Source organism: Lepisosteus oculatus, chromosome 20 (genome assembly GCF_040954835.1).
Source record: "Lepisosteus oculatus isolate fLepOcu1 chromosome 20, fLepOcu1.hap2, whole genome shotgun sequence".
NCBI classification, from domain to species: Eukaryota; Metazoa; Chordata; class Actinopteri; order Semionotiformes; family Lepisosteidae; genus Lepisosteus; species Lepisosteus oculatus.
In genome coordinates, this window is record NC_090715.1 from 11,707,202 (window position 1) to 11,723,022 (window position 15,821).

The 15,821-nt window shown below is 43.6% G+C and overlaps 1 protein-coding gene across 2 annotated transcripts in view; it reads left to right on the forward strand.

Annotated features, from left to right (window-relative positions):
- Positions 1–15,821, forward strand: part of zcchc14 (zinc finger, CCHC domain containing 14) — a 53,018-nt gene that overhangs the window by 12,574 nt on the left and 24,623 nt on the right. For both annotated transcript variants that reach the window (XR_011182812.1, XM_015368271.2), the window contains exon 3: positions 15,292–15,365. Coding sequence is in view for 1 of the 2 variants with exons in the window: in XM_015368271.2 (XP_015223757.2) it covers positions 15,292–15,365 (74 nt within the window). In the remaining variant the exon portion in view is untranslated. The remainder of the gene's footprint in view (positions 1–15,291; positions 15,366–15,821) is intronic.

Here is a 15,821-nt window from a genome sequence, read left to right on the forward strand (position 1 = left end):
GTAATTACACACCGGGTTCATGTTTGGCAGGCCAGATTACCACACTGTGGGAGGCAGTGACATGGATTATGAAGTGGTTACAAGTGGTTGACAAAAGCAGTGTTCTCAAGGAGGCCTGGGAGCTGTTCAGTTTTTTCAAGATGGCTGGTTTTGCACAGAATGAGAAGAGAGTTTTCTTGTCCAGCCCAGCTGTATGTAGCTTAGCTGAGATAGTAAGTGCTGAAGTATGTTTTTCTTACTTTTCCTAAAATGTTTCAGATTTTCCATTTTACAGTTGACATTAAATCTCCTACCAGTTTAAGAGGTGAAAACACTTAATTAGGTCTAATTAAGTAAATGCTTCATTCCATTAAGTGATTAAGAGCTCAGCTGGAATGGCAAGCAGGAATGTCTGGGGAACAGTAACAGCAGGCTCAAGAGCTGAATCATGTCAGCTGGGCATTTAGGCCAGTCTTCAGTGTCATGGACAGCTAAGCCACACAGCTAAGGAGTGGTCAGGACAGAACTTCCCCGAACTGCTGTAATGGGACTTTAAAGACCTGTTTATGTATGAATTCGAAGCCTGTTGTCTCGACACTGAAGATGCTGTGTTCAGAAGCGTGTGCCGTGTGTGTCCTGTGCGGGATAAAGCAAACAGGAAACAGAAGAGTGAGAAACGGAATACATTATCGGGCTCTGTGCACCCTTGAGAAGGACAAGCTTCTGTTTCCTCAGCCCTGGTGGCGGCTGGTGAATGAGTGTCCCGAGGAGAAGCTCCACTAAGACAGCGCGAGTGTGTTTCAGTGCAGTGCATCTTTCAAGGTTAGCGCAAGCCAAGCGAGAGCAGGACATGCTTTAAAAAGAGACACAGCTCCCTTGGCAGGCTTGAGTCAGGTTTACTTCTTTCATTGGCAAGTTGTGAAGTTCTCAACCAGCAGGGACACCTTCTGAACCCTGTCATTCAGAAGTTGTCCGTTCATGTTCAGGGTATGACATCGCCTGACTTTGGGATTCCCTGTGCAGCAGCAGAGTATTGGCTGTGCTCTGCTGGGGTTTTTGCGGCCTTGAACATTTCCCATGCCACGCAGAAGAGAGTCAGGGAACTGCTGAGTGCCTGTGAGATGGCTGTCATGTTCCCGAGAGTTGCATCACCTCTGCGGTTGGTGTTCTGCCCCTGATAAGACCCTAGAGCTCACAGCATGTTTAAACGTGAATGGTTTAAACTTTGAATAGAAGAACAGTTTAGATCAACAGTAAAGAGTGAAGAATTAGAGCAATAAAATAAAACGTTTCAACAATATTTTGTCAAACTTTGGCCATCCATGTTCCATAAAGGACATTGCTGCCCCGGAAATAATTTTTCCAAGGGGAGACCAGCAAGATTTGCGGTCTCAAATTAATGCTATTTACAGGCAGGTTAAAAAAATGAATCTAAACTAAAAAAGGTTATATTTCAGTGCAAGAAGTTTTACAAAGTCATTCTATAATCCTATTTCAAGATCCACAATGAAACAAGGAGGCAAGCATCCAAATGGAAATTAAAGCTAGATGCATTTAGGACCGAAACAGGAGGCACTTTTTGAGAATGGGTCCTGCAAGCTCATTTTTAACAGTTCTTATATTGGCTCTACTACTAAAGCCATGGGATGTGTAGGAGGAATGTGCTCTGGGACAGTGGGAGTCATTTTGCTTAAGCCAGCAACTGAACTGTGCCTTTGGCCAGAGCACAAAGACTCACGACCCAGTCCTGTGCTACAGACTGTGCCAGCTGCTCCTCACAACAGCGTTTCAGCTTTAGAAGTACAGTTACAGCCGACTTTCTCGTTCCTGTCCAGCCCAGCAGTCCTCCTGCAGTACTGTCACCAGTGAGAGAAGAAGTGCAAAGTTTAGAGATCCTACAGGAGTTTACCCTGGAAGACGCGTCTCGTCTCGGAGACAACCCCCCTCGTTCTCTGCCGTATGTATAAATGTATCTCGAGCAACAGAGACTGGGAGTAGTTTTAAACAAACATCACCTGGGCCTACTGCCATCTGTGCAGTTCTAATGAATGAATTGAAGGACATAACTCTTAAGCCAACTGAAATGATTTTGAACCTGTCTTAACAAGCATTGCCTTGAATGCTACTAGAAACTGCAGTGATAAAAAGCCCTAATGTTGTAAGTTAAACATCTGTAGAAACAGTTTACTGTTAGCCTGTGGATTGATTTCCAGCCTTCGGTTTGACCACTGACACACAAGGTCAAGGTACCAGATACACGTATGTTGTGTCTGCTCTGTTTTCTACTCAGCTGCTAGTTTGAATGAATAGGACTGTGGATTACCTGTATCTAAGAAGAGAAACCAAGTGGTGGAAGTTAATTAGTGAGCATTTGGCCTCAGTGCTACATGGATACCTAGAGACTAGGTCTGCTGGTTTGGTAAAGATGTTAAAGAGACCACATAGTTTTATATTAAAAAAGCTTGAAACCTGAAAATCAACACAGCGGCCAGATCCAGTTAACACAAGGGATAGCCAAGTGCAGTGCATTCATGACCCACAATGAGAAGTATGTTCTTAAACAAAGAGTGGTGGTGGCATGCAACAGACTGATCAGTCATACCATGAAGGGACCTATACTAATAAACCTACACAGACTGGCCAGATGTAGGATTTCATCTCAGGTGGGCCATAAGGGAGGGCTGCTGGAGATGGGGTCAGTTTCTGCTGTGAAGGGTGAAGGGGTCTTGGGGAGCAACAGTACAGAATCTGATGAGTCATCCTCCAAACATCAATTTGTAAAGACGTGGAAAACCTGAGGTTTGCTCAGTTCTCTCAGTTAACTGATTCAATGTCAAGTCAATTGTTTTCAATGTTAAAAAGTTGTCAAAACTACATTTTACAGCTCACCTGCCTGGTCAAACGGAAGTTATTCTTGAGTGTACAGTAACTCATAGAGTCTGCCAGATTGAGTCTCCTCAGGACCAGCCCTGGTCTAATGACTTCCTTTTCCTCCCACACTTGCACAGAATCACCACGTTCCATCTGGTGACAGGAAAAGTCAGACACAATAGAACTCTTACCCCTGTTTTCAAATTCTCGAGTTTGATTTGTGGTTCTGAAAAAGCCTCTTTTGGAGAAGTAACATTTAAGTGAAGTATTTGATGCTGTGTTTTCTTATTGTTGCCTGAGACTCTGCTGCACCTCCTGATGTAACAGAATACTGACGTGTAAGAGGCAGAGCTGCTCACGGGATTGCAGTTCTCACACAGTTGAGGCAGGAGGGTTTAAAGACGCTCAGGTGTTTTCTCTGTTCATTGGAGACTGCCTGTGTTTAGATTCTGTTGTTTTTTATGCCCGTTTAACTCTGCAGGTTCTTTTTGCTTAACACTCTGTGCTGTTCCTGGATGTTACTTTGCTTTTTGCTCACACCTGGAAACCGTCGAATTGAGGGGAGGTTAATGGGTCAGCGTTAATCCAGTTGACAACGGAAAAAGGTGGCTTTTTAAATGTTGTGCCCCGTGTTTCAAGAACGAAAGGAATCCCCTGTTCCGCAGGAGGGTGAGCGCTGTTTGTGCAGGGATTGGCTGGCTGTGTGGGTACAGGAAGAGCTGTGCACACTAAACAGGTGTGTCATGCCCTAATCCAGCTCCTCTGGCCTGGCTGTCCCTGCTAGACCTATGATGTCATCCTACAAAGTCCGAAGGTTTTTTTCAGCTGTGAATTTGCATGTGGAGTTAAGAATAAACTAAGTACAAGTCTTTCCATCTGCTGTCTTTGTCTGTATCTTGTGTTCCCTCTTTCCCTGCTGACCCTGTAACCGAAGCTGTGGGCATTCACTGCATTACCTCATAACCTGGACTGGATACATTGCATCAGCATGTACCAGTCTAAGAATAACAGGGCAGCCCAGCTTAGCTGAAAACATGATTTCGAACCACGGCCTCATCTGACACAAGAGACCAGTGAGAGACCCTTCTTTCAGCTTTGCTGCCCGTTTCCTGCTGACTCTTATCTCGTGAACTCTGGCAGGCAGTACAAAGAGCTACATACAACTGCTTGTTGTTCATCGCGAATCTGGATGTGGACTCCAATTTGCATTAAATAAAACTCACACGGGCCCTGATGGAATGCGTGGGGGCTGCAGGACTCTTTGTGTTCCTCAACACAAGTATAAAAAATATAAATCGGTGCAAAACAGGAGACCAGCACATTTTAAAGAGTGGTTTGACAGCGTGTCGGAGTAAACCTGAGGTTTGTGATTAACCTTCAGTGGCTCTACTACAGAAATGGTCTCGAGGAACAATACAACTTCACAGCATTGGCTTTAATGAATCCTTATTATCAAAAGAAAGAAGTGCTTGATATGCCTAATGTTTTTCGGTTTGGAGGCTCGCTGTTAAATTTTTGTCGGGGTGACGTTTTTTCTTGAAAAATAGTGTTGCGGCAAGTCTGTGATTGTGTAGCGTCAAGTGACCGTTTTGTACAAGCTATGCCCACGCCACCATAAAACCCCAAAGTAGCTGATGAAACATTTTCACTTTTCTGAAATGTCCGTTTTAAATCAGGCCAAGGTTTTATTAAAAGATAAAAATCACCTCTCTGGCATTTGCAAAGAATCAGCAGAACCTGTTAAGTATTCATAAGACCGTATAAGATATGTAATCGCTGTAGGCTCTTGGTAACGTCTGCTATCCAGGATTAGTTATCCAGGGAGTAAGTGTTTCTCTCAGTGTCAAAGATGACTCAAGACTGTGGATTCCACAGCTAACTTGCCAAAGAGCCCTTCACACTCTTTGATGTGTGATTGAAAGACTGTATGCTGCCTAAGAAATAAGAAACATGGAATTTAAGTAGCGTTAGAAAATCTACTGGAACAAGAAAAACATCATACCTTTATTTGTTACGTCAAGATTTACCAAAGCTGGGTGCTTTAATTCAGGGTTAATTCTGAAAATTACCTATCTGATTTTGGCAAATTTAATTCTTGCAAATGCCAATGACTGTGTGAAGATTGCAGAGGTAAAAAAAACAAAGTCTGTTGCTCATTTCAGTCTCTCTTCTCATGTTTGTCAGCAAGAATAGCAATTAATTTGCCCTGGATAAAGGCATCAGGAGAATAAATTGGTGAACAATTACCCTTGAAATAGCAAGGTTTTTGGAGCATGAGTCCATTATTCTGTTTCTTGATATGGTGATATCCATACATAAAGAAATTTGGGAGGTAAATGTAACATGCTGTGTATATAATGAAGCTATGTTGTCTAGTACATTTCTGGCTCATAACAAACGGAGTTATGGGGGATTTTGTCTGCTTGTGTTGGCATGGTAGTGGCTGATGTCTCCTGCTCTGTGTTTGATAATAGCAACACAAGGGTGTGAAGCCAAGGCTGAGACCGGTCAGGAGCTGAGGGGTCAGGGTGGCCGAGGCCGGTCCGGAGCGGAGGGGTTGAGGGGCCAAGGCCGGTCAGGAGCGGAGGGGTCGAGGGGTTGATGCCGGTCAGGAGCAGGGGGATCAAGGGGCTGAGGCCAGTCAGGAGCAGAGGGATCAGGGGGTCAGGGGGTCAGAGGGGCTGAGGTGCCTCTTTCCACTCGCACTTGATCCCTGTGAAGTGGAACACAGGTTGGGGAAAAAAGTGTTGTAAATATTCTTTTTGATGTGCTTTTCGCTTGTTGACAAGGGCAATCCATGTGCCACTGATTTTGAACAGTATTTTTCTTTAAAAAGACAAAGCTTACCATTTATTTAAATATTTCAATTCGCTGTTCTTTTGATTTTCCTGCCATCATTTCAGTAAGAAAATGGAACATGTGAGAAGCACTAGGAAAACTGTTCCAGAAGTCTTATTTCCTACAGCACCAAGTGACTTCCAAGCTATCGTGCACAGTGTTCCTGATTTAGTTGACCGGCTTCGATTAACTTGAATGGGGTTCTGCTGATGATATTGGCCACAGCAGTCTCATTCATGAGTCATTTTGGATGCAGAGCTAAGTACAACAGCTTCCAAAACCAGCCAGCCTTTCTTTTCTGCAAGCAGTGTATCTGAACTGCAGAAAGGTCTGTTCTTCCTGACGGGTAACTGAAAGCCAGGTTTCTCTGCGATGAAGGGTTATGGTTCATCTTTAATTGTCTGATTTTAGACCTGTTCAGAAGGACTAGGATTTTGAACATGGAAGTTTACCATCCTTCACAATAGACCGCTGTGCAGACTGCTCGACAGTCGGAGGCCCTCATAATTTCTGCCAAGTTTTTTTTTTAATGTCCTTAAAATAGCCTTTTGCTGAGTGAATTTACAAAGCCTGTCTGGCTGGACAGGAAATGGCAGTGCCCACCATCTCAGAAGTAAAATGTTTTTGTTTTTCTTTTTGGCTCAATTGAGCTGTTGCAGCTGATGTTTAGCAGATGCTCAAAACCTTTTTTTTTTTTCCTGGAGCCGGGAAAGCCCCACACAGTCTTGCCTCCCTCTGGAGCTGCAGGATCTGACCCCAGACAGTAATGATATCATGTTATTTACCCACAGCGACTGGCAGAGACGCAGAGTCACACAGTGGACGGACCTGTGGCGTGGATGGCTGCTGTTAACTTGAGTTCAGAGGAGCTCGGTTTTACATGTCATTACAAAGACAAAGCAGTGTGGTTCATAAATGTATTCTGGCAACTAACTGTGTCAGTGGCAGGAGATGACTGAAACTTAGTATATAGGATTAGTATAAAGCCTCCAAAAGGGTGTTGAATGAGTTATGTTCCCTAATTATTATTAATAAAAACATCATACATGTTAATTGCCTTCCACAACAAAACAATGGTCGAGTAGCCGGCTTTTAAGAAACGTAACTACATTTTGCTACAGTTTTTTAAGCAGCACGCTGATGGTTATGGTTTTCCCTGCTCCAATCCCAGTAAGTGTTGAAACCAAAGTTAAAATCCAGGGCACAGGGGTCCCTCATCCAGTATGGGGGCTTGCTGGGGGTGCTGGCGTAGGTCGCTGGCTTGAAATAAAAGAGCTTTAACTGGTAAAAGACTGTCGCTATTCACCCCCTCCCCCAAATGTATCAAGCACTTCATCTTTTGTTTGAAGTACATATCTCTAAAAATACATCTACACTGTCTTCTCTGTCTTCTGTCCTGTGTCCCTAATGATCCCCTGTGTGTCTGTCTTTCTCTGTTCTTCTGTTGTTACCATACTGTGCATGTTGCTCCTCTGGTACCTTTTCTCCAGTGGATCTTGGGGCTCGCCTCGGCTGCGCTCATTCCTTTTTTTCTGGTCCCTTGTGTTTGTTTGCTTTTATTCCATTAAACTGAAACATTTGTATTTATGAGTAGTAGCAACAATGGCCCAATTTGTTTTGGTAATACGCAGTAACCCATGAGTCACAGGGCAAGGCCCGGTTATAGTTGTTTTGGAGTTCTGAGCAAAGTTTTTTTTCTGTGTTGTATAACAACTAATCTTGTTTAAATTGAAGACAGAGCACACGCAGGGCTGTCTAAATGTTTAAACAAAGATCCGGATCCACAGTTGCCTAAAGGAAACAGAGGAGACAATGTTTTGATTTCTCTCTGGCTTGACCAATAGCATGCACTGTAGAGAGAGGCCAGTCCTGAGAAACGCACAGCCCAGGCGGTGGAGCAGGGAGACACCTCTTCTTCACCAAGGTGAGGCTAGCATCTCAATCTGTGTAGAGCCAGAGGTGTTACTTTGGTTTGCCCGTGGCCTAATGCAGACGCTCTACATTAGCAGCAGTGCCTCTTAGTGTTTCACTGGGAGCAGCTCGTGATGGGGAGGGACCATGAAGCACAGTAATCGGGTACAAACACAGGTTACCTGGCAAGAGAGATGTTCCCTGGAGATATTTGGATTCGTTTTTATTCCCCGGTAGGTGCCTCCAGATCAGGAACGCTGACTTGAAAAAAAAAAGCCAAGTGTGTCTCCACATTCCCTCTGAGAGACAGATGGCAGAGTCTTCTTTCCAGCTGCTGTGTCAGATGAACATGGCTGGGTAGTTTGTTCCACACCCCCAAAACCCTGAGGTCAAGGCGTTCTTGAAGGTGTGAGAGAAGAGCTTTCAGGTGTGGCTTAATTACTGAGTCGTCTTGAACATGTGTGTCCTGAACGACTAACGGTTTTCTTGCTGATGGTTTAAAAGGGTTTGGTATAAAATAACCTCAGGAGGAGGTGTGTTAAATTAACATGCACAGGACTGGCACAGAAGAAAAGGGACTTTTTAAGGTTCTCGTGGACAGGGTTGGGGTAGCACCTGTTGCCAAAAAAAAAATGCAGGTGCACTTTGTTTTAAGAGCAAAGGCTGTACTGGGATGGATAACCTCTGCAGCTCCTGTGTTGGGGCTGGGGGACGTGTGGGGGAATGCTGTAAATGAGTCCAGTGTGTGGGGCGCTGAGCATTGGTGAGCAGAGGGGCTGGTTCTTCCCTAGCTGGTAATTGAGTCCATGCCTGTAATGCACTGAAGAAGTCAGCCAACACGTGCAAGTGATTTGCTGCAATGCCTGTTTTGGAGGCACTTGAAAGAAGCAGCAATGCTTGCCTTTCCTTCTGCTTCCTCACTTTAATTCATTTCTTTTTTTTCCCCTATTGATTTAAAGTTATCCCAGTTTTCCATGAGTCAAAGGAGGAGCTTTTTAGCATGAGACTCCTCTGTCCTTCTACTGCACACTGTTCTGGGATTGTGGTCAGTTCACAGGAAGCGTTTTTGGTAGATGTCATTTCACAAGACTTACTGCCACGTTTGCTGCAGTGCTAGGTTTCATCTTTACTGCCTTCATCACCATGATGGAAACCTCAGTCTTTTCAATTGTAGATTTTAATTGTACATAAAAAATAAATTGTAATAATTATAATAATTGCTTACACTTATATAGCGCTTTTCTGGACACTTCACTCAAAGTGGTTTACAGGTAATGGGGATCCCCTCCACCACCACCAGTGTGCAGCCCCACCTGGCTAATAAAATCATGCTCTCTTCTGCTAAAATGTGGTCAAAAGTGCACATGGTCATTCTTTCCTTTTTTTAATAGAACAGGAACCTTGCTGGGCTGTTGTCTGAGGTGCAGTTAAACAATCCCCCTCATGTAATAATAGGCAGTAGATTCCATATACTTGTCAGACCGATCTTTTCATTTTGTGTACAACATGAATGTTTCCTTCAGCATTCAGTCCACTGACAGCAAGCATCTTTTCCACAGTTCATGCAAGGTTTGCGGATTAGAAACGTATTTTGTGGCACAAAAACACATTCACAGGATTAAAAGCATAAAAGGCATGAACGTTGCGTTCCATGTGGTAGTACGCCCCTGACCCCCTGACCTTTGTTGGCATGGCAATCGAAAACCGGTAGCATAGTAACAAAAGATGATGAATGCCGACAGTGTATGGAGGGATTGGAAAGATAAGTGTTCAAGGCCTGACACTCCAAGTGCCTGCACTTTCTGTAGCTACTGTCTCTGAGGCAAGACGCTGCTGCCTGAGTTTCCTTGTCTTCAGTTTAGATATTACCCTGCTTCTCTGGTGCTAAACTTTGACTTGAATGTACCGCAGAGAACGTGGGGGAGCTTCTGAAGTATGCTGCCATACTGGTCATAAGTTTTTCTGCTGGCTTCTGAAGTAACATTTTGCCAGATTACCCACGTGTTTTAAGCGGTGTTAGTCATGTTGTATCATACCATTTTTTGGAATATTTAATACACATTAAGAATTTGGAAACCCGTGTCATCAAAACAGTTTAATCCATTAAAAATGTTTAATCCCTCCCCACACACAGAATCTTTCAATCAAATATTGCTACATACAAAATATTTGCTTGAAGCAGTAGCGTACCTAATGTTAGTGCAGTTATGCGGTCCAGGACTAGAAGAAGTCAGGGCCTGTGAAACCTGACCTGGGCTCTTCAGGACAAACAGTGAACCAGAGGACCCAAGTGGCATCAGTGGGGAAGTGCATTTAAAACTGAGAAAAAGGAGGCAGTTCTTTACCCAAATACCTGTTGGGGTCTGGAACACACTGCCCACCATGTTGTTGAAGCTGATACCCTGGCATCTTTCCAGAATCAGAAAGGGGAACTTCAGTCACAGTTTTTCAGACCGGCTGTTAAAATGCGAACTTTAACAAATTTCTAATTAAGTGTAAAACCGTGAACTTCATGGAAGAACTGTTTCAGTCATGATGTTGTCACAGGCAAACAAGAAACCGCTGGTCTCGCCATGAGTTACTGCACACAAATTGTGACGTGAAAGCGGCCCTTCCTGCTCACTAGTCGCTATAAGCAACTCAGGAACACGCTCTCCTAACAACGTTTATTATTATTTGTGTATTTTAGATGGTTGGCAGGTTGTATTTTGCGATACTTCAAAGTATCTAAAAAACATGTCATGTCGAATGTGTTGCTTTATAGTTTCATAATATAGAAGCAACATTCACTTGGCCTAAAGAATGCTCAGAATGTAACAGGGCTGCTTTCTCATCGCCAGACGATTTGTTGTCTCATTCGGAATTGCGAACAGTGATGGCAATATGACGCTACATTGAAACTTCGTCTCTTTTGTGGCGTAAATTGGAGGTTGTACACATTATTGTAGTTTCACTGGGGTTTGAGCCACTCATCATCATAACCCTGAAATGTAAAAATACGGTTGCAGTTCCCCTCTAATGAGACCCTCAGATCACATGACGACTAGATAACTAGGTGGGCTAGTTGCTCGAGTCGGTGGACCTCTTCTCTCATGATGTTCTCGCGATAAACGTGGAGGTAACAGCTTCCACCGGGGAGTCTGTGTTTGAGAATTGTGTGTTTAGGTGGAGGTTCTGTTGTTGGAGCTATTATCCACTCATTCACATCGGTCTGTCTGCAGTGAGCAGGTGCGTCTGTCTGTGAGGGGTTAAGGGCTGTTTGGGCTAATTCGGCACTCGAAGTGTTGAAACAGCTGTTTGGGATTCTACTTCCAGGCCTGTACTGGGGCACACGGTTCACACAGATGAATGAATCGGGTTCATCGGAGGACTGAGCTGCCATCAATAGCCTAGATCACTTTGTTTCGCTTTCAGGACAGACGCCTGAGTGACATACTCATCATCAGTCCATCTGTACACAAACAGTCAGCACCAAATGAGCATTCTCCTCCTCCTGCTTATAGACACTGCTGGGAGTCAGAACTGCACACACTGTTAAGTAGAGATGCTATAGTGATTTTAGAGCTGATGACCTGTAATACTTAAATAGCAGATTAGTGTTTGCCAGAACTATAGGCTATTTCTAGAGTACTCTTTTTCTTAATAATGAATACATCTGATTGGTGTCTTTGTCCTTAATTTAACTTTTTAAAATTTTGACTTTGAACTAAACAGGCATTAACATTTGTCTTAATTCTGTTGTTCCACACTACCACAGTAAATCAAGAATCAGGCTGTTTTTTCTTTCAGCTGACTTTCTTTATAAACCCTTGATGTGTGACTTTGGTCAGGTTGCTGTGTCTCTTGGGAAAAACTGCACAGTTACTTCTGTGAGCGCCGTGTTCCCTGTCCTGTGAACTTTTCCTTGCACTCAGTCCTGTGCTCCCCTCTGCCCCAGTCCTGTGCCTGTTGGGACTGTCAGAGCAGAGGGGTTTGCTGACAGACCGCGTGTGCAAGCCTAGCTGACTTACTACAGCAGCTCTCTTACTCGGCTCTGCTCAGGCTTTGCACAGACCTGCCAAGCAACTAGAAGTGGCTTGAAGTCTCAGCATCTAAATTTAGAAGCATAATAGTACCGTAGTGGAGTGATCATTGAGTGAGGCACTGGGATCAGGAAGGCATGCATTGAAAGCCCTTGATCGGAGGAATCCCTGGAGGCCTGTCAGGGCTGTACAGATTCAGGCAGTGCAGCTGTGAGGACAGGCTGTCTGCCACATGGCTGGAGCTTCATTGTGCCTTTTTTTCGTTATGCTGCTCTGACAGACACTGACAGTATGTGTCAGCACAAGCCGCCTCACCCAGGGAAACCATTTAAACTTCACAAGGGCATTTGTTCCCTGACAGTGAACTCCCACCGGTTAACTGATTTGGGCCCAGTTCGAGCCAGAGCACTGCTAATGTGTTACGTTGATGCCGCTGCTTAATATACAGTATAATTTCTAGAATGACACATTTTTCCCCTTTACCCCAGGCCAGGCAAGATCAGTTTTCAAGTTCAAGGTTTAAAGAGACCCTTAAAAACGCCTCCTTTTGTTCCATGTGAATTTTAAAGATAAGGCCTCATATGATCTGGATATTTAGAGAAAGAATACTTCCCAGCCGGGGACAGAGACTTAATCTTGAGGACCCATGCTCATGTGATTGCCGTGCTCCTGTTGAGAGCTACTTCAGCTTCACTGAGGGCATCGTACAGCTCGCAGTTTGAGAACTTGGCTAAACATCATTTAGTCATCAGTCCTGTGGAGGTATGAGTGTGGAGGAAGTAAGCAGAGTTGCTTGGTAACAGACCATTCCAGGTTAATGGAGTTGTGTATCAAAAGATACAGATCACTGGTGATTCCACATTAAAGGAGAAAAAAAAGAAAAATTGTGTTTTTAGGCATAATGCGAAAGTACCTGAGCTGTCTCTTTGGTAATTTACAGTAATTCAGAAATCTGTGCCATGCCACGTCTAACTTCGTCAGACAGTTACTGTAAAAGTACTTGTTTCTTGTAGCCAGAGTCCAGAAATGAGAAGAGGTAATTCTGTCTGTTTGGCTCATTGATTGCTATAGTGGTAGCTTATTGATCTTCGATTGTCATCCAGCTCCTTCAGGAATAGATGTGAGTAAGTCACTGAAATCCGTGGTAGAATTGGGATGCTTTTCTTCTGTAAGATAGTACAACCCAATCTGAAGAGTTGCATGGCCTAAGCTATTTTTTAGTGGTTAGTTATGTCGAATGTCACCTTGATCTGCTGTATCATCAAACACGGGGGAATGAGATCTGACTGTTATGAGCCTTGGATCCTCCTGAGCTCGACGGCAACTGTTAATGTGTGACCATTTCATTGCTTTTGCAGATCCATCAGCAGGAACAGATTTACTGGAACGAACAGCTTAATCTTGGAAGTAGTTTTGCAGTCAATGCTGTTAGGGGAACAGGTCAGATAGATCCACGGGATGTTTGGGATTCATTTCTGGCTCCACTGTGAAAAGCATGGAGCTGGTTAAACTCCACTTCTTCACCCACAATAACCTGCTGTAGTTTCAAAGGATGCTTCTGTCTTGTTCTGCAGTGCTGTCTTACAAAGGAGTCCATAATTACAGTAATTTTGTTTTGGAGAAGGCCTTGATAAGCATCACGTGCAGTCATCCAGTAAATATATACCTGTTTTTCATCCTACAAACATTCATTGTAACGAATGAAACCTCTTCAGGCAGCAAACTTGCTGTAAGCTGAGAAGCACATGCTGAGCCCCTATTGTAGGAAGACATGCCCGGATTTGTAAAACTTTATCACACTGTTTAGACTTGTTTATGTTCTGCTTGTTGTGTTGTGGTGTGCACACGTTCTCTTGTTCAATTTATCATGTATTATCTGTGCAATCAATGTGCATCATAGGACCCAAATGTGTGGAAGATTCCCAGGGTGGCGCAGAGAATGCAAAGAAAGCATGAAAAGCAATAACCATGGTCTAGAAAATGGAAGTAATTAAGTAATTGAATGAGAGTCAGTGATCAAAAGACATTTGTGTTGCTATGAATTTGGATGCTGTCCCTACAATCTTTTTGCAAAAGGAGAAGATAGAAATAATTGTAGAATCTAGTGTCGGTGCTGTGAAACTGCATTACAAAGGCAAAAGATTTATGTTTTATTTCTGCACTTTTATGATTAAATTGAAGCTTGAAAGGTGAGATAACTCTTCTTTCTTTTGTACAGTTGTGAACAAAGTGAGCAGGGGATTGCCGACTAGTTGTTGAAGATATGATTGTTTAATATGCTTTTTCTGCTTGTTTAGTTCATGGTATTTGTTGTTTAGGTTTGTTAATGAGTTATTTTGAGGGTAAAACAATGTTTGATAGTTTCAGCTGGTATGCTGTTCTAATGAAAGGATCATTTTGGGGGGTGCTCTCAGGGTGGGAGGGTTGTATATGAGTTAGAAAATGTAGCATGTGATCCTTTGAGAATTATGTCTTCGATTTATGAATTTTCAACTTGCAACCTGTTTTCAGTTTTCAGAAATTGAGGGATGACTGCGTAGAGAAATTTATTTCCAAACCTGAAGGAAAGTAATGTTTTGCTACAGCTGGCCAGGATGGTTCCACCCTGATACTGCATTGTTGTGTCCCATAACTGTTTTATTGTTAGTGAAAGGAAATAACGCAGAAGAGTGAATGTACCCTTCTGTTGCTGTAATGTAACTGAAACCCAGACCTGTAGTGGACCAGCCTGGTGCTTGGCTTTGTCCTGGGTAGAGGCTATTTTCCATTAGGCCTTCTTGGGCTACGGTTACTGACAAATATCAAAGCCTCTGATGCCCCTGGGTGAAGTCTGCCCTTTTAGTGCTGCTGTATCGCTGGCTGTCTCTGTGGGCTGTGGAACCTCTGTAGGACCCATAGAAAGAGTCCTGTGTTTCGCCACTCTCCAAGGGAGAGCTGACGGATCGCATTTCCATGTTTATTCACACATGCGTGCAAGACAGCTTTCTGTTGAGGTAATGGTGTGAATATACAGGAGCTGTTTGCACAGATAAGGGTATGCGTGTCAAAGGATGGTGCGTCGTGGCAGTTTAAACGTTGTAATAGACAACTGCCCACAGAGCCCCACTCATTAAAAAGGGACTGGATGTTATGAGTCTGTTTGGTATGCGTGCATGCTTTAGAACAGCGCGTTCTTCAGGGATCTGTAGTGCCCATCAGGTGCTCTGTCACACTGAAGGAGTTAGCTTCATTCCTTAGCATTTCAGGTATTTGCCAGAGCTGTTCCTTTCAGAAGCTGCTCCAGTGTTTTATCTTGCCCTCATCTTGGGTGTCTTTTGACCAAGCTATTTCTCTGCACTTTCCTTGTTCAGCACTTTCCAGGATCCTGAATGTTAAGATACTTGTTCATCTGTCCTCTAAAGTAGCCCACTGTAAATTTCTTTTCCTGCTTACCCCTGTAAGGCACCTGGTGCTATGATGTCCTTGGCTCCCTGAGCTTTAGATCTTCCTTAAGGTCATTTGACCTTCAGTTCTTAGCTACTGCAGTTGATGTATCTCGTAATACATCCTTAAATCTTATAATCTTATAATTCTCTCTTGAGCACATACCAGTTTAATAGAAGCTTTGTACACCACAAAATAAGTCTTTTATTTCTTCCTGTGATTTTTATGTATTTTGTTGTTTTCACAGTGAACATTGAGAGGATAGAGCTGAAGACCCAGGCGCACAGGAAGAGTGAGAAGCTGGCAGAGTACCTGTTTGAGGTAAGCAGTGTGGCACACAGGCTGATGGCAGAGGGCTCTTGTTGTCACAGCCTGCAGGCAACCCGCCTGGTGTTTTCTCCTCGGAAAGAGTGGGACTTTCATATCATTCCAGTCTGTTCCTGCCTGCGTCTCTGTGTCCGTGCATGCAGTTGGAAGGAAGTGTTTCCCAGCAGTGAATTCCAATCGACAATTTCAATTTTAGTTTGAATAAATTGATAGCGCAGCATTTCATCCTAGAGAGAGCACTGACCGAGCTTGCAGTGTTCACTGCACATGAAGAAATGCAAAACTCCAAGTCCGTCTCCAAATCCAGACTCCAAAGACAAGTTCCAGTCTTTAATGCCTGCTGGAGGTTTTGAGAAGAGTTTATCACTTTCTGTTCTGTAGATGTATGAGGTCAGAGAGGCATCTAACATTTAAATAGAATTGGTCGTATTGCATGACCGGACCTCACAC